This window comes from Rhincodon typus, chromosome 11 (assembly GCF_021869965.1).
Source record: "Rhincodon typus isolate 14 chromosome 11, sRhiTyp1.1, whole genome shotgun sequence".
NCBI lineage: Eukaryota > Metazoa > Chordata > Chondrichthyes > Orectolobiformes > Rhincodontidae > Rhincodon > Rhincodon typus.
This window is the reverse complement of record NC_063342.1, coordinates 60,719,385-60,737,626: the sequence shown is the minus strand read 5'-3', so window position 1 is coordinate 60,737,626 and position 18,242 is coordinate 60,719,385. Positions and strand designations below refer to the sequence as shown.

General features: G+C 40.8%; 1 protein-coding gene across 1 annotated transcript in view; it reads right to left on the bottom strand.

Moving 5' to 3' along the window:
- Positions 1-16,745, bottom strand: part of egfl6 (EGF-like-domain, multiple 6) — an 88,697-nt gene extending 71,952 nt beyond the window's left edge. The window contains exons 1-2 of the mRNA XM_020533994.2: positions 16,558-16,745; positions 1,568-1,674 (exon numbers count right to left, since the gene is read on the bottom strand). Coding sequence (XP_020389583.1) covers positions 1,568-1,674; positions 16,558-16,631 — 181 coding nt within the window. The 5' untranslated portion in view covers positions 16,632-16,745. The remainder of the gene's footprint in view (positions 1-1,567; positions 1,675-16,557) is intronic.
- Between the last annotated feature and the right edge of the window lie 1,497 nt (positions 16,746-18,242).

The window sequence follows — 18,242 nt, the reverse complement described above, 5'->3', positions numbered from 1 at the left end:
ATTGGCACAGGATTAACTAGACTACCTGTAACGTCAGTGCAGTTGGTCAACCTTAACCCAGTTTCTGCTGCATTATTCTCCTTATCACAGAGACAGCCTCTGTCTATTTCCATAACATCACCCTACACAGCCTTGAAGCTCCCAGATATAACTTTTAAAAATCATTCAGAAGTGGCGCTGAGTTGGCGAATATTTATCTCCTGTTGGCAATTGCCCTTGGTACTGAATGGCTGTCACCCTTTCTTTTCCAGGCTTCCATCACCTACCTTCCATAAACTTAAAGTTATTCAAATCTCCATTGCTGGCATTCTAACCCATGTCAAAGATAGTAAGAACTGCCGATGCTGGAGTCTGAGATAACACAGTGTGGAGCTGGAGGAACACAGTAGGCCAGGCAGCATCAGAGGAGCAGGAAAGCTGACGTTTCTGTTTGGGACTCTTCTTCAGAAATGGGGGAGGGAAAGGGGGCTCTGAAATAAATAGAGAGGGGGGAGTGGTGATAGCAGGTAGGTAGTGGTGGGGATTGGTCAGTGAGGTGGGAGGAGCGGATAGGTGGGAGAGAAGACGACAGGTCAAGGAGGCGGGGATGAAGCTAGTAAAGGTGAGTGTAGGTAGGTAGTGGTGAGGATTGGTCAGTGAGGTGGGAGGAGCGGATCGGTGGGACAGAAGATGGACAGGTCAATGAGACAGGGATGAGAGGGGGGCTGGTCTTGGGATGAGGTCGGGGGGTGGGGACATTTTGAACCCTCATTCACTAGACATAACCCTGCTCACCCATGTTGCTTCCTGCTCCACCAATTCAACAAATTGAATATTCTCATCCTTGCATTTAACTGTCACGATGGGCTCACATCTTTCCATTGATAGAACTTCCATGAGCCACATTATTAAGCCTAAACTGTCTGTTTTCCATATTCCTGCCTCTTGTGCATCCCAGTCTCCTCACCTCAACCAGGATTGTTGAGTCTTAGCTACCTAGATCCAACTGTCTATAATTTCCCCTGTCAATCTCTTTATCTCTTCATCTTCCTTTATGCCTAAAAGATTCTCCTAGGTTACTCCTTCAAATAATTTTTCTTTAACTTGACACTTGTTTCCTCTATACCTCTGTGAAGTACTTTGGAGCACTTTTTAAAATTTAAGAAAGTATAAAAATTCAAGTAGCTGCTTGTGGGGCCCTTGGTACACACAAAATAGCAACTACATTTGCTCATATGGAACCAAAGATTACATTTACAGCATTTCACCAGCTGTGATGCCAACAGTGCGGGTTCAGCCCCTGCTCTGGCTGAGGTTACAACGAAGGCCCCGCCTTCTCAACCTCTCCCATTGCCTGAGGCTTGGTGACCCTCAGGTTAAACTCTCCACCAGTTGACTCTTTTTGATGAGAGAGTAGCCCTATGGTCTTCTAGGACTGTGGTGATTTTACCTTTAACTATATGCATCACTTTCTTTCTTTCACTCTGCTGATCAACAAATGAATTAATGTCACAGTATTTTCAGATATGGATTAAACTGTGGTTCAATTTGCCAGAAATGCAGGAGAAGGTGAATGCTGCTCTGGTACCTTCGCACTGCCCCTTGTAATTCCTTTTCCATCCATAGCAGCATTCAAGCCGGGATCCATAGCGACAAAGTCCAGGTTGAATTGCAGCACGCCTATGCTCTCGAAAACTGGGTGAGTAAAACACAGATGTATCATTACCAGTTCATTAGAGTTTGATCTGTCTTTTTTTCCTCAGACTACTTGAAAGCTGAATACAAATCACTAATACCAGTGGCAGAACATAAGTAAACGTGAGTCTCTTGTAATCCTCATGTACATTTCTTTGACCCATCACTGTGTGACTGTGCTGTGACTTCTCCTGGGCATTTGAAATTGCAGGATCACATTGCACTTAGGGCCCATAGATTGCTATTTTGTACAGTGGAATTGCAATTCAAGGGGGTTGGACTGGTGCATATTACGTACAAACATGGGCTGTACAGATTGAGCAGTAAAAGAGCTAGTATTTTTGTCCAATTCTCTCCTGCATAAACAATATCGATTTCATGTAGGAGTGAGGCAATCTGGCAAACTAAATGAGAGAGGCATTCTGATCTGGAGAATGATCCCAGCAGTTTCCTCCCACAACCCTGCTGCGATCCTGATCCATACACTGGAAGCATGGCCTGATGAAGCAGAGAGTTGCTAAGAGCTCAATCTTCTGAGATATCCCAGTTTTTCTATCTACTCAGACCTCCTGTAGTTAACTATTGACATTACATACAGAGTTACATCAAAAAAGCAGCACAAAATCCATTCAGACCAATTAGTTTGTGCTCCACTCAAATCTCCTGCTATCTTTTCTCATCTGAATTTGCCACGGTAACCATCTATTCTCATCTCTTTCAAATGCTTTCCTGGCTTCCCATTATATCCATCTGATAATTACTTCAAACTCAGGCAAGTCCCACATTCTCACCCCTAATGCATGGCAAACTTTCTTCTGATGATCGTATAATGATGGCTTCTAGTCATCCTCTTCCCCATAAAAGGAAACATTCTCTCTGTATCAATGCCATCAAAAATTTTCATACATTTATAGATCGGTAGCCCTCAGCTTTCCTTTTTTAAAAGAGGAGTCCCAACCTGTTAGCCATTCTTTATATAAATTTCTGGTCTCATCCTTGTAAATCTTCTCTGCACCCTTTCCAATGCCTCTAAACTCATTTGTAACACAGCAGTCAGAACTGCATGCTGTTCTCTAAGGGCAGCACAACCGAATCTCGGTACACATTTAACAAAGGTTTTCATATCATCCCTCTAGAAATAATACCTAGAACTTGGTTTGCTTTGTTTTTGGCATTGCTAACCAATGGCACTACTTTTACTAATTGATACATTTGTAATCCAAGATCTCTTTGTTCCTTTACCCTACCTGGTCTTGCATCTTTCAAGTAATAGGTGACCTCCAAATCCTTCCTACCAAATTGTTCTACCTCACATAAATCTGTGTAGAACTTTATTTGCCAATTCGTCTATTCTGCAAGTTTAGAATAATTGGTTGCAGTTCTTCTCAGTATGGCTTATCCTCCTGATTTTAGTGTCATCTGCAAATTTAGGAAATGGGTTTTGATTCTAAAGGTGAGAGATCACACAACAGTGCTATTCTGTAGTATTGCTTTGGGCAGAGTAGCTTCCAGTACTTTAACTATTCAGAAACTGTAGGCTGCGAACACACATTGTGAAACTTGCTGTTTGATTAAAGGGAACCTTTCATAATAAAGTAGCACATTTCCCTCTGAGGATTACATTACTGGAAGAGAGAGGTGAGAACTTGCATAAGGAAAGGGTGGAGGAGAGGTGAATGTAGCAGCTGATACAACAAGGAACACTTGACCCACAGATAACCACACCACAAGGTTCACACATAATGAAGGTTCAATTTGTACTTGAACTATTGGCAATGCCTGAAAAGGTGTTGTTTCCCACCTGTTGCCATAACAGAAATATTCCAGCCTTGGAACCTTCATTGTGGACACTTACTTCTGAAGGTACTGCCTTTTCTGGGGGTGTGAAGCTGACAGTAGAACAAGGCTTGGAGATACTTCCAGACTGTCTCTGTGACACTAGGGAACCAAAGGTTTAATAATGTTTTAGACAGTTCAAAGTTAACCTCGTTATCTTTGAGTTTATCCAGTTGCACATAGACCCACCAGAACAAACAGAGAGAACCATTAATTTCTCTGGAATAACTGGATTCTCGCGTTCTGCCATTGGTGCCATTCCTAAGGCCAAAAAGACCTCATCAACTTCACAAACTGAAATGAATTTCATTCCTTATTATCTAGATGTTGAGTGATGATCAACTCTCATTACACCTGTCAACACACACTCTCTAGGGCGTAGCCAGCAGTGCATTTATTCACACACAGCAGAGGATGCTTGTACAACTCAAGTGGAACAATGTCATGGTCAGCTGATAGGAGAGCAGGAGCACCCAATTCAGCCTTGGCCAATGATGTATTTTAGGAATCGAAGGACTGAAGCCAAGAACAGGATAATTTATGGAAACTGCGGCATAGTGGTAATGTCACTGGACTAATTATCCACAGGTCCAAGCTAATATCCTGGGGACATGGGCTCAAATCCAACCATGGCATCTGGTAGAATTGAACTCAGTTAATAAAATCTTGAATTGGCAGCTAGTCTCAGTAATAGGGCAATCAATCTGTCACTGTTGTAAAAACTCTGATGTTTTTTAGAGATGGAAATCTGCCATCATTACTGGTCTGGCCTAATTGTAACTCCAGACCAATAGCAATGTGTTTGATTCTGCATTGCCTTCTGAAATGGCCTAGAAAGCTGTTCATTTTTAGGTATGCTTGATGCTGCTCCTGGCATTTCCTCCTGCACTGTTCATTGACTTGGAGTTGATCCCCTGGCTTTGATGGTAAAGATAGGATGGGGGGTGTGCCAGCCCATGAGATTGTAGATTGTGTTAGAGTACAATTTTGCTGCTGGTGTTGGCCCATGACATCTCATGGATGTTCATTTTTGAGATGCTGGGTCAGTTTGAAATTACCATTTAGTACAGTAATAATGCCATACAAAACAATGGAGAGTGTCCTCAATGTGCAGACCCTTCTGACTATGAACTCACAACTCAGTTGACCGCCAGGACTGGTGTTATGTCATTTGTACATTCTGAATGACAAGAGCATTTGCAATGTCAGCTGCCTCAAAAGCTTTACCAAGATTTACTAATCCTAGATTTAATTCTAATTTTGCAAAAAAAACATGCTAAATTACCTCAACGTGCATACCATATACAGTACTGAAATGGGCTAGTCTCCCCAACAGGTATAGTATGTGCCAAAGTCAATGAAAGGTCTGTTTCTGTGCTGTATGACTCTAAGACTCTATATCCTATTTTATTTCAACTAACCCTTTAGTATATCCTCTAATCGTTTCTCCCTCATGTTTATCTAGCTTGCCTTTAAGTAAATCCACATTTTAATCTTACATACTTCATGTCTTAACAAATTCCATAAGGTATTTACATAAACATTTTACACAGCTACAATATCACAGACTTAAAACAGTCTGGTTTATCGCTTGCTGCTATTATTTGATATTACATAGTTAACTGACTGAAGACAACACACTGACTCCATTACGTGGAGGGAATGATTGAGGGTAAGCAAGGTAACATTATGTTGGAATGTCACATGCCATTATATAATTGTCTTAAAAGTACAAGCCTGTCTGAATTGGAATCTATGCTGTTTCTGACATTTGACCTGGAGATGGTGGTACAGTGGCTCAGTGGTGCTGCCTCACAGTGCCAGGGATCCTGGCTTGATTCCACCCTCGGGCGACCGTCAGTGTGGAGTTTGCACATTCTCCTTGTGTCTGTTAGAGTTTCCCACAGTCCAAAGATGTGAAGGTTAGGTAGATTAGCCATGGGAAACAAGGGGTTACAGTGACAAGGTGGGGGTGTGAGATGCTCTTCAGAGGGTCAGTGTGGACTCGATGGGTCAAATGGCCTACGTCCGCACTGTAGGGATTCTATGACTGGATGGGAGATGAGAAAAGTTTGGTCCTGTGCTTTGTAGGTAAGGTCCTGGAGATCTTGCTGGATGAGATAGTGCAGAGGCAGGACATCCTCTTGCTTCAGACCAGCAGTGGGAGCCACGACACCAGGCTATGCCTGGTCTGAGGTTGATTCTCCAATGTCTGTGCAGCCTAAACCGTCTGAAGCAATGCACAATGTATGGCCTTCTCAACTCCATCAGCATAGGTACTGCCATCTTCTCTCTGCTATCTCTACCTCTGTTATTGTACCCACTTCGTACCAAGGCTTATACTCTATCATTCTATGCCTGCAACATCTTCCCCACTCACCATCACTCATGCCAATCCCCGCCACCACTTGCCTTCTGCACTGCCTACTAACTAGCTTTGGACACCTTCTTACCTATTAAAAGGTACAGTTTTGCCACTTTCATCTCTCTTTATAGCTGCCTTTCTCTCATTCCAGGAGGACAGTAAACCACAAGAGAGCAGAAAGAGACAAATCAGTTGGTGGGCTGCCTGACATTTGGCTCATCTGCCCTTATGAGAAAGGACACTGAATGTGACTGCCCTGAATGACTGACTGACCCTGTTCATTTTGTCTGCGCTAAATGACACATCAATGCAACAATACTGTGAGCCTGGTATCACTGGCTGAGGTGCCAAAGCATAAAAATGCAGGGCAAGGCAGGGATGGTATGAGCATCCAGCTAGGCTTAGAGTGAGTGTGGGCTATGACAGCAAGTGAATAGGCCAGAGATGCCGCCTAGTCCAGTCCATGAGCTGGATGGGTGTCCTTGAGCACAGTGTCCTCGCTGCAGCATTACAATGCTAGATACTGGTGCAGCATTGAAGTGCAGATGCATTTTGTAAGTGGATCAGAGATGTACCATCTTAAAGATTGATACAAGTCAGATACCAATGCCTGTGGACTTTGTGTGGGCAGTGCCATGCAGTATGCCATAGGAAGTTGGTACCCAGTGTCCAACCTGGGCATTGTTTTCAGTCAACGGTGAGCTGAAGTCACCAGGTACCTGCTCTATCTTCCATGTCGAGAGTTCTCGATACCTGGCTTGCCTTATGTGTTTGGAAGAGGGGAAGCAGAAAAACAAATGAGACATGTTGCAGCATTAATAAGGCATTTAACAAGCTACAATCCCTTTTACTTGCCAAGTTGCCATTGCCTAGCGAGAAACTCACCACTCCACTCGGCAAAAGCATAGAAAATGGAATGAAATGATCCCAATGTCGATAAGGGCCTTGTTGGGATTCTTGTCAAATTCTGTCATAAATCCTGCCACTTCATTCAGACCTCTAGAAGATTCTGCCCCAAGTTTCCTTGCCACCTCTGCGAGCTGGTGGGAATTTGTGTCATGCTCAAATTTAGGTCTTCAGAGAACTGTGCTGTCATCTGCTTGGTAGATTCTCAGTGACACGATCCGTATGTTGTTGGACTATGTCCTGCCCGATGCATAATCCAGTTGCTAATCTGAGGACACAATATTCACTGAAAGCTGTTCTAAATGTTGATATTTCCTGTGACTCCAGGACAAGCTGTATGACCAATGCTCATTCCTGGCATTGAGTTTGGAAAACTATTTAGTGCCTGAAAATGCTGGATTAAGCTCTTCCAGAGCAGAAATTGTATTCGGATGACTTTTCATGACAATGTTCATTTGTCTTGGATCTAAACATACGCAAAAAGTGTCATTTTGCTTCCAAACATAAATAATGGAACTGCAGCAGTCAGTGTGATGCTTAATTCTCCAGAAGGTGCTGTTTTGTATCATAAAATCCAATTCCAGTTTGTGCTTTTCCTGAATATGAAAGTTGCATTTATATGGAAGATTGATGCTATGCTGGTCATCATCTTTCAGTTGTAACATTGCATCATCATTAAAGTCACTGGACATTGTTAGTCAGATGATGGATAAACTCAGTGTTGAGGGTTGCAGTTTTTGGTGTCGTAACTGATGAATTTGTCACCTCATACGTAGTGATAATATGGTTATCCATGTATACTGGTAGACCAAAAATAGGATCGAAATAATTTTAACAATAGTTTCAAAAGGTTTCAGATGTCCACTCCAAGATTCTGTATTGACTTTTTAAGATATGTAATGCAATATGTGCAATATCAGGCCTGTTACATGGAGTGAGCTTATCTTGAGTAGACACACTACGTTGTGCCAGTTTCTAAATGCATCTTACATAAGACGTGTAAAGGAATGATACCTGTTCTTGTACCAGTATTGTCTGCAACATCTTTCCCACTCGCCCTCATTCACCCCAACAACTTGCACCAGTGTCAATTTTGTTATTTGGTACATGTTGTTCATTCCTTTTGGGGTCTAACACTTGCATGGAGATAAAAACTTCAGCTTTGCTGATGGTATCGAGATCATGTGTCAAGTTGACAACCTGTACTGTCTGACTGGAATGTGTAAGTGGTGATGCTGTGCATGTATAGCATGGACAGACCTTTGTCATCTTCTTTAGTATTGTTTCTTGGTAATCTGTCCTTCACATCCAGCAGAGCTGCATTTGGAATTCTCTGGATGATTGGGCATTCTACGCATTTTAGCCCCAGATCCTCCTCTGGAACAAAGCATGCATATCTTACGAAATGCTGGCCAATGTCTAGGTGAGTGAGACAAGCTGCTCCACATACATGTTTTGGATATTCTACAGATGCTATTGATGGCTGCAATAGCTGTTCCAGAGTTAAGCAGTTCCAGGTGCTACTGGCCTGCCACAATTGCTTTGAACTTCTGCACTCCATTGGGCAGAGCAACAGTGGTATATATTTCGGGTTTGTTCAGAAGAGTTTATCTGAAGGAGTTAATGGCTGTAGAACTAATAACTAGTTCCATAAGCCTTTCAACGAAGTTATCTTCAGTGAAATCACATTCCGTACCCTTTGTTTCGGGCTGAGACGGATGTATAAATTGGTCATTCGTTTCATCTGGCTGTTGTTGATATGAAGTGAACTCAAGCCTGCATAACATAAAATTGACTCGAACTTTACATTGATCTTCAAAAATCTGAATCATTTTGCTAGATTATTGTGGTCATCATCAACACAACAGGAAGAATTTATTCTTTTAGTGCCCAAAGTGAGAAGACATTTGATGGGCTGTCATTTTTTATGAGCTATCTGTTGATCCACAAAGATTGATTATGAATTACTGACAGATTATTAATACATCAACAATGAAATGTTTGCTTTCCATTTTTCTTTTGTATTTTTCTGCACTTTAGAAATTGAGAGCAAACATCTACATCGCTGGGTAGTGCCTTTCCAGTCTTATTAGCGTTATGTCTTCTCTTTCCTCTATCATTAAAATTTGCCCACCAATAAAGAAACAGTGATGAAATCATGTATACCTTTCTTTAATTTTGTGCCATTTTGGGAAAAGAACATAACAGAATGACTGGCAGCAATATCCCTAGTCTGTTGTAGCCGCAGTATTTATGTGGCTAATCCAGTTCGGTTTCTGGTCGATGATAATCCACAGGATAATGATTTATGGGGGATTCAGTAATGGTGATATCTTTGATTGTTAAGGGGTGATGGTTAGATTCTCTCTTGTTCAAGATGGTCATTGCCTGGCATTTATATGGCCCCAAATGTTACTTACCGTTTGTCACGCTAAGCCTGAATCTTGTCTAGGATTTGCTCCATTTGGACATGAACTGCTTCAGTATCTGAGGAGTTGACAATGGTGCTGCACATTGTACAATCGTCAGTGATAATCAGTGATAGAGGGAAGGTCATTGATGAAGCAGCTGAAGATGGTTGGATCAAGGATTCTGAGGAACTCCTGTAAAGATATCCTGGAGATGCGATGACTGATCACCAACAGCTGAAAACCACCTTCCTTTGTGCTAGGTAAGACACCAATCCATTGAAATTCCCTGATTCCCATTGGCTCCAGTTTTGTTAAAGCTCCTTGATCCCACACTCAGTCAAAAATAGTTTTCTCATCTCTGGAATTCAGCCTTTTGTCCATGTTTGAACCAACACTGTAATGAGGTCAGGAGCTGAGTGGCTCTGGCAGAATCCAAACTGAGCATCAGTGAGCAGGTTATTGCTGAGCAAATGCTACCTGATAGCACTGTTAATGAGCCCTTCCATCATTTAACTGATGATCGAGAGTGGACTGAAGGAGTTGTAATATATTCTGAAGAAGGGTCACTGGACCCGAAATGTTAACTCTGCTTTGTCTCCACAAATGCTGCCAGACCTGCTGAGTTACTCCAGCAATTTCTGTTTTTATTTCTGATTTCCAGCATCTATAGTTCTTTGGTTTTCTGTAAACATTCGGGTTGGATTTGTCCTACTTTATCGATATAGGATATACCTGGGCAATTTTCCACATTGTATGCTAGATGTCAGTGTTGTAGCTGTTCTGGGATAACTTTGCTATGGGTGCGTTTGTTCCCTGTGTAGTACATTCCTGTATGACTGCTTATCTACCAGCTACCACTGAACATTTGTCTCCATGACCGTGCCACTGCGAACACAGGAACACAGGATCTCCAAAATGATATTGGAGAACCTGTGTACCTTGTCTGAACATCAGCAAAACACATGTTCAGTCTGTAACAATTCCCTGCAGCTTGCACAATAGAGTGCAACTTCTTTTAAAGAGGTGTTGGCTGCCTTTAAGTAACATCAGAGCCACCTGATATTTGGGCTCGCAAGTAGAAATGAATAGAGTAAATTGGAATTCATTGTATCCCTGGACAATTTTAATGAGGTCTCAACGTAGTCTTAAAGTGATGCTCAAGATGCTATGAACAAATGTGCTAAGTGAAAGCCCCATTATGCACCCCACCTTCATGATGCTGCCTCATGTTCACTCCTCCTCTTTGCAATAATGTCCAATCCTCTGCATATTTTCACTGCAGTAGGACTGTTCCTCATGGCCCTCCTGGAAGCTTTTGACCATCCATCTGCAAATTGTTGGCTGCCTTTCCTTTCTGCTGCAAATTGATTTCCTCACCTAGCAACCAGTCAGCCTGTCAATTCGATCCATTCTCAGGATACCACAAGAAATAATTTATAACTAGCTAGTTTGATGTTGGCACGCTTCCCAGATATTATTCCCTTCCTTGCATCCACTTCCTTCACTGTAAAGACCAAGTTGAATGTGCTGTCCATCCTAACTACAACTTTGTATACGAATCTGAAACAAAACACTCCTGTCATCATTCTTTCTTGTACTTCACTCCGTGTGACAATAAAGCTAATTCAATTCAATTTATTATTTGCATATAATAATTCAAATAATTGGTCATCTTTATGGACATGAAAAATGCATACTTATAAGACTTATCAGGAATTTACTGCTATGTGTTGTAATGATTATATGGCTTTAAGAGGTGTTTTTTGTCCTGGTTATTTTATGAAAAAATGTTGAGACAGAGACGCTGAGCAATCTGCTCAAAGCCAATAAAGTAAACAGTTTGTGAGGCCTCGAGGCTTTTTTACAAAGTTGGAACAATAGATGCAACCTGAATGAGTGGGATTAAGCTCCCACAGAGCCAGGATTTTTAGTTTTAGCTTTCTGCAGTTGCTGGGGCATAGAAGCTGGATGTTGAGACTTTTATTCCTCTCTGTTGTAACTAAAGGCCAGGGTTCTCTTCCTGATGCTAGAGGGCAACCAAAAAAGAAATAAGGAGGGAAAAGATTAAATATGAGGTCAGCTAACCAGTAACATAAAAGAAAATTGCAAAAGTTTCTTTCAATATATAAAAGGTAAAAGAGAGGCAAAAGTGGACATTAGGCTGTTGGAAAATGACGCCGGAGATGTAGTAATGAGGAACAAAGAAATGGTGGAGGAACTGAACAAGTTTTTTGCCCCAGTCTTCATGGTGGAAGACACAAGTAATACCCTAAAAATTCAAGAGAAACGCGGTGGTGGTTTGCAGAGTTGAGTATGGTGGCCATCAACAAAGGGAAGGTGCTAGAAAAACTGAAAGGCCTGAAGGTGGATAAACCACCTGGACCAAATGGGCTATACCCCAGAGTCCTGAAGGAGAAAGCTGAATAGATACTGGAGGCGTTAGTAGTGATCTTTCAGGAATCACTGGAGTCAGACAGGGTCCCAGAAGGCTGGAAAATCTCTAATGTAACACCCCGTTTAAGAAGGGAGTGAGGCAAAAAATGGGAAATTACTGGTCGATTAGCCTGACCTTGGACATTGGTAAGATTTTGGAGTCCATTGTGAAGGATGAAATTTCTGAATCCTTGGGATTGCATGGTAAAGTGGGGAAAAGTCAGCATGGTTTCATCAAGGGAAGGTCATTCCTGTCAAATCTGTTAGAATTCTTTGAGGAGGTAACAAGTAGGTTAGACCATGGAGATCCAACAGATGTTATCTACTTGGACTTCTAGAAGGCCTTTGACAAGGTACCACCCAGGAGGCTGCTGAGTAAAATAAGGGCTCATGGTGTTACAGGCAAAGTAATAGTATGGATAGAAGATTGGCTGTCTAAGATTGGCAGAAAGCAGACAGTGGGGGATAAAAAGGTCTTTCTCAGGAAGGCAGCTGGTGACTAGTGGTGTTCTAAAAGGGTCAGTGTTGGGACCATAACTTTTCACTTTATACATTAATGATCTAGATGAAGGAATTGAGGGCATTCTGGCTAAGTTTGCAGATGATACAAAGATAAATGGAGGGACAGGTAGTATTGAGGAGGTTGGGAGACTGCAGAAGGATTTAAACAGATTAGGAGAGTGGGCAAAGAAGGGGCAGATGGAATACAATGTGTGAAAGTGTGAGTTTATGTACTTTGGTAGGAAGAATAGAGGTATGGACTATTTTCTAAATGGGGAGAAAATTCAGAAATCTAAAGTGCAAAGGGACTTGGGAGTCCTAGTCCAGGATTCTCTTAAGGTAAACTTGCAGATTGGTTGGTAGTTAGGAAGGCAAATGTAATGTTGGAGTTTATTTCGAGAGACTAGAATATAAAAGCAGGGATGTACTTTTGAGGCTTTATAAGGCTCTGGTCAGACCACATTTAGAATATTATGAGCAATTTTGGGCCCCAAACCTCAGGAAGGATGTGCTAGCCGTGAAGCAAGTCCAGAGGAGGTTCAAAAGACTGATCCCAGGATTGAAAGGCTTAACACATGAGGAACGCTTGAGGACTCTGCATCTTTACTCAATGGAGTTTAGAAGGATGATGAGGGAGAATCTAACTGAAACTTACAGAATACTGAAAGGCGTGGATACATTGGATGTCGGGAAGATGTTTCCATTAGCAGGAGAGACTAGGACCCGAGAACACAGCCTTAGAGTAAAGGGAAGATCTTTTAGATTGGAGATGAGGAGAAACTTCTTCAGCCAGAGTGGTGAATCTATGGAATTCACTACCACAGAAGTCTGTGGAAGCCAGGTCATTGAGTATATTTAAGACAGAGATAGATAGGTTCTTGTTCATTAAGGGGATCAAAGATTATAGGGAGCAGGTGAGGGAATGGGGTTGAGAAACTTATCACATGGGGAGATATGTGGGAATAAGCTGGGATGTACTAATCTAATTACGCATGATGTAGATATAGGAAATGCTGTTCCAATAAACAACATCCTTATTGACTTAACCGTCTACAGTTAGCACAGGTTCAAAAAGAAATTGAACACATGCTCCAAGACAACATAATCGAAGTGAGTTACAGTGACTGGAACTCACCCATAGTAATAGTGTCAAAACCAGATGTTACCCAATGGTTGTGTGTGGACTATTGCAAAGTCGATGCAGTTACAAAATCTGATTTATATCATATTCCATCTTTGGAAGACTGTATTGGGAAGGTGGGACGTGCAACAAATATTTCAACATTGGACTTACTCAGAGGATACCAGCAGGTACCCTTATCTGAAAGACCAAAGGAAATTTCAGCTTTTGTGACACCAAATGAACTATACCAGTTTAAAGTCATGCCTTTTGGTATGAAAAATGTGCTAGCCACATTTCAAGGCTAACCAATAAAGTCGTTTTGGGGTTAGTCAATTATGTAGTGTATATCAATGATCTGGTGATGTTTAGTCATACGTGGAAGGAGCATCTAGAGCAACTATCAGAATTTTTTAATTGACTTCAGGAGGCGAGCTTAGTGATAAACCCGATTAAGAGTGAGTTTGCTAAGGCAAGTCACATTTCTGGGCCAGGACATGAACATGAACAAATGGCCCAAAAGGATGTGAAAACAAAGATTATTGGGGCGATTACCATACATTGACCACGAGGGATGCACTACGATTCCTGGGACTGAGTGGTTTTTATCGGAAGTTCGTACCGAATTTTAGCAATTTGGTTGCTCCACTGACTGACTCGTTGAAGAAAAGCAAAAAATTTCAGTGGATGGTGAACTGACAGAAGGTATTTGAGAGCCTGAAAGCAGTGTTAACCACTGCCCCAGTGTTGGGCACATCTAATTACGCAAAGCCATTCAAAGTGGCTATCGATGCGAGTGTGTGGATGTTGGTACTCCACTTTTGCAAGAAGACGATGAGAAGATGGAAAGACCTATTGGGTATTTTTCCAGAAAATTGAATAATGTCAACAGAGACAGTCTAAAATTGAGAAGTAAAGCTTGAGTTTAGTGTTGCCATTTCAACATTTACATCACCTGAAATGTGTTTGAGACAATTGTGTATACTGATCATGACCCCTTAAAGATTTTGGAAAAAAATTAAAGATAAAAATACCAGACCGTTTCGATGGAACTTATTATTGCAGTCGTGTAATTTGAAAATTATACATGTGGCAGGATGAGAGAAAATAATTCCCTATGGGTTGTTGCAACTTTGATGAAGGAAGATGGAGGTATTCAGTGGCAGGAAAAAATGACTAACGTGGACTGTAGTAGTGAATGTTTGCATGTTTAGAGTCAATGTAATGTATATTTATTAAAGTTTGCTAACAGAGTAAGGCTAAAGGTTTTTAAAAATGGAGCCATCTTTGTATATTGATGGTTCTGTTTTCAGGGGGGAGGTGTATTTTTTCCTGGTTATTTTTATATTTTTAGAAAGAAAGGTTTTGACAGAGGTATAGAGCAGTCTGCTCAAAGCCAATAAAGTAAACAGCTTGTGAGGCCTTGGGGTTTTTAAAAGTTGGAACAACAGAAGCAGCCTGAATAGGTGCAATCAAACTCCCACAGGACTAGGATTTTTAGTTTCAGCTTTCTGCAGTGCTGGAGTCTTGAAGGTGGATGTGGAGGCTCTTATTCCTCTCTCTTTTACAGCTAAAAGCTGGGGTTCTCTTCCTGCTGCTCGAATTCCATGTGAAACAATCTATTTTACTGAATTTGCCTTTGCCAAGGGTGTGTTTGTGGGATGTTGCTATGTTGGAACAGTTGATGAGTAATTATTAATATATACATTATTTTGTTAAGCATTTCGATAGAGTTACAGGTAAGCCAATGTTCTGCCTTTCTTTTTATTTTGTCTTTATTTCAACTGTTGTGTAAAAATAAAATGTGTTTTTCTTAAAGTCGGGATATTTGACTAATCAAGTTCCATCTTGATTGCAATGCCTTACACTTACATTTAGAATAAGAAAAAGTAAGGATCTAGGCTATCTTCTTAAAACATTTTGAGGGGGTTTGGTCAGGTCTGTAACAATATTTTTTCTTCCTTTAACTCTCGCAGAAAATGCTTTTGGATTCTTATATGAAACTTGTGCTTGCTTTGCTGTTCCATTCAGAAATTGAGCACAACTAGTCTACTCTTAATTAAAACTCAGGAGAGTATCACTTTATTTACAGTCTATGGTTCATACAGCTGTGAGAACGTTGAGAATTGGCACTGAACCCTTGAAATAAAGGTCAACACAGCCAATTACATACACTATCCATGCACAGGAACAGGACATTGCCATCTAAAACATTCATTCATATCAGGAGTGTGAAATAACTTAATCTTAAATAAAGAAAATCAGCATGGTAGACGTAAACTTATCTGTGTAACAGCAAGTGACAAACTGCTATGGGATGGTGGTTTTTCCCTCATTTCTATTACTTAATGTATTCAGATCCCAGCACAAAAGGTCGAGAAATTTAAGGCAAAATGAACAATGCATAAAAGCATCTAGACTATCACTCCACAATCTCTTACACTATTTCAGTATTCAGTATTTTCCTAGATCGGTCTCTCCTCACAAGGCAGGCCATAGCTCCACGATGAAATGGGGAACCCTTGCTGATTGTATTGAATCAGGCACATATTAAAAGCTTTCTTTTCATAGCAAATAATGTTTAATTTACAAAAAAAAAACTGGCTGGTGTTATGCAGTGTAACTATTAAATTGTTCAGTATGTTTTTAAAAATAATTTTCAGTGATTTTAAATCAGATGGAGAAGAGGCTGGGCACTGCTGTTAGGGAAAGCCTATTTTTAAATAGATTTTAAATGTATTTTCAGCTGTATCATTAAGTCTGCATAAGATTAACACCTTTGATGAAAAAGAACAGAAATAATCACCTTCTTTATCACTACCTGACTGTGCTGGTTTATAGAAAATTAATGTTTATGGTTATGCAATGTATTTTAGCGAAACTGTAAAGCCAGACCTACCAGAGAAATCCCAAGTGTTCTTTGGGTGCAATTTCCTTTTCTGCCCAAACTAAACACCAACTTATTTGTTCAGCATTTTTCCAATCATTTAGTGCAAATACACACAGAATTTTATGCAACATAGTTCAGACAATCCTAGTTTTGTTATTTCTTTGTCAATCTAAAAATAACATTTATGGAGGTGAATAGAAATCTATTAACATTAGATAACATATGATTTTGTAGAACAGGAAAAAAACTGCTCCAGAGAGTCACAACTGTTCATTGAATAGAAAAGTTTTAATCAATCTGTCACTTTTCGTTTGACATAAACTGTCTGGTTTGAATGAGCAAATCTGTGTAATTTGAAGCAAATAAAAATCAATTTCCTAATTTCTTGTTTCGGTTTCACTGTCAACAATATTCTTCTTACCTGTTGCTTTCTGTTTTCCCACTGACAGCAAGTTCTGCAAAAGCTAACAGACTTATCCATGCACTCTGCAGCATCTTTCTTTAAGGTCTTTATAAAATACTCCACTGGGTAAGCACAGTCCAAATGCTTCCAGCTGGAAATTCTTCAGCTTCTTTCTCTCTCTCTCACACACACACATACACACTTTCTCTCACGCACTCAGTGCTACTGGTGGTGACACTACTTACTGAAAGAATCCCACCACTCCCCACACCCCGCCAACTGCTCCCTGGTAGTACTGTAAATGATACAGTCTGACAAGTGTCAGGAAAGCACTTGATGACGTTACTGCTCTCAGGATTGCCTGCCGTTCTTGGGGTGGGGTGCTGAAGTGCTGGTCGTGGGGGAGGGAATACTTGAGTGTTATGAATTCCTGAGTTGGGTTCAGTAAAATGAATTGCTGTAGGGCAGGTGGGTCAGAACCAAAGGGCTCCATGCTCTGCCTCCCAGACACAATAATGGATTGATTGATACAGCGCTCTCTGCTGCCTGGTCAGATGGAAATCCCATTTAAGATCTCCTCTGTTACAGCTTCTTAAATTGGTAACATTTTACTGCTAATGTTCAAAGGAGTGCAGGGCTATCATTTCTCATGACTTTTCATGTGAGGAGAGCACTTTATAAGCATTGTTTTAGAAGAACTCATATAAAGTGTAGAAATGAAGTACATTAACTTACCCAGATAAGTAATTGATTGACAGTTTGTTTGACAAAATGATTGTTTTTCTACACATTTCGATTTTCCGTTTGTGTCTCCTTCTTGGCTTTTTCTTAAATTTGTGTACTGTAAACATCTTTTCTTAATATAGTGAAACTATTACTGTGTATTCTTAAAACTTTGTTTTATTTATTTAATCCCATTTAACCCCTTCCCCTCCCACCCCATGAACCTTACACCCCTCACATATTCATCACCTTTGTTCTTGTTTTGAAGGCAGTGTTTAAGCTGTGGTTCAGCTCTATAGTGCACTTCCATAGGTATCAGCAATACCTTCTGCCATCTCATCTTCACATTGTGAACTTAGACAACAACTTCACTGACAATCAATGCAATCTAAAGAAGGGTCACTGGACCCAAAACGTTAACTCTGTTTCTTTTCTACATAGGCTGCCAGACCTGCTGAGTTTTTCCAGCAATTTATGTTTTTGTTTCAGACTTCCATCATCTGCAGTTTTTTTTGTTTTAATCAACTTACTATATTACCAAACCTGTCCTCGCAGTTAAACAGAAGCCCATGAATTAAAATCAGAGGTAAATTCTCTCTAATGATACTGTGCTTTATTGTATGTCTGGGTTATTGGCACGTGAGTGAGTACTTGGTAAAGAATGACCATGGGAAGGATGATACAAGCCTGAAATTTGTAGGCCCCTGGCTTCATCATCTTGCTCCAAAAGTCATCCATGTAGGAAACTGGGCGCAAGCATCTTGGGCATGCTCCTTTGGCACCAGCCATATGTCCTACATTCATTATCATTGGCAACAGACATATACCAGCCTCTGTGACCCTCATGGTACATCTCCGATCCACTTACAGGACCTTTCTGCACTTCAATGCTGCATTTCAGTCTGCGACCGGCAACTGTGATTGTAATGCTGCAATAAGGACACTGTGCACTCAGGGACACACACTCAGCTCTCTTTTTT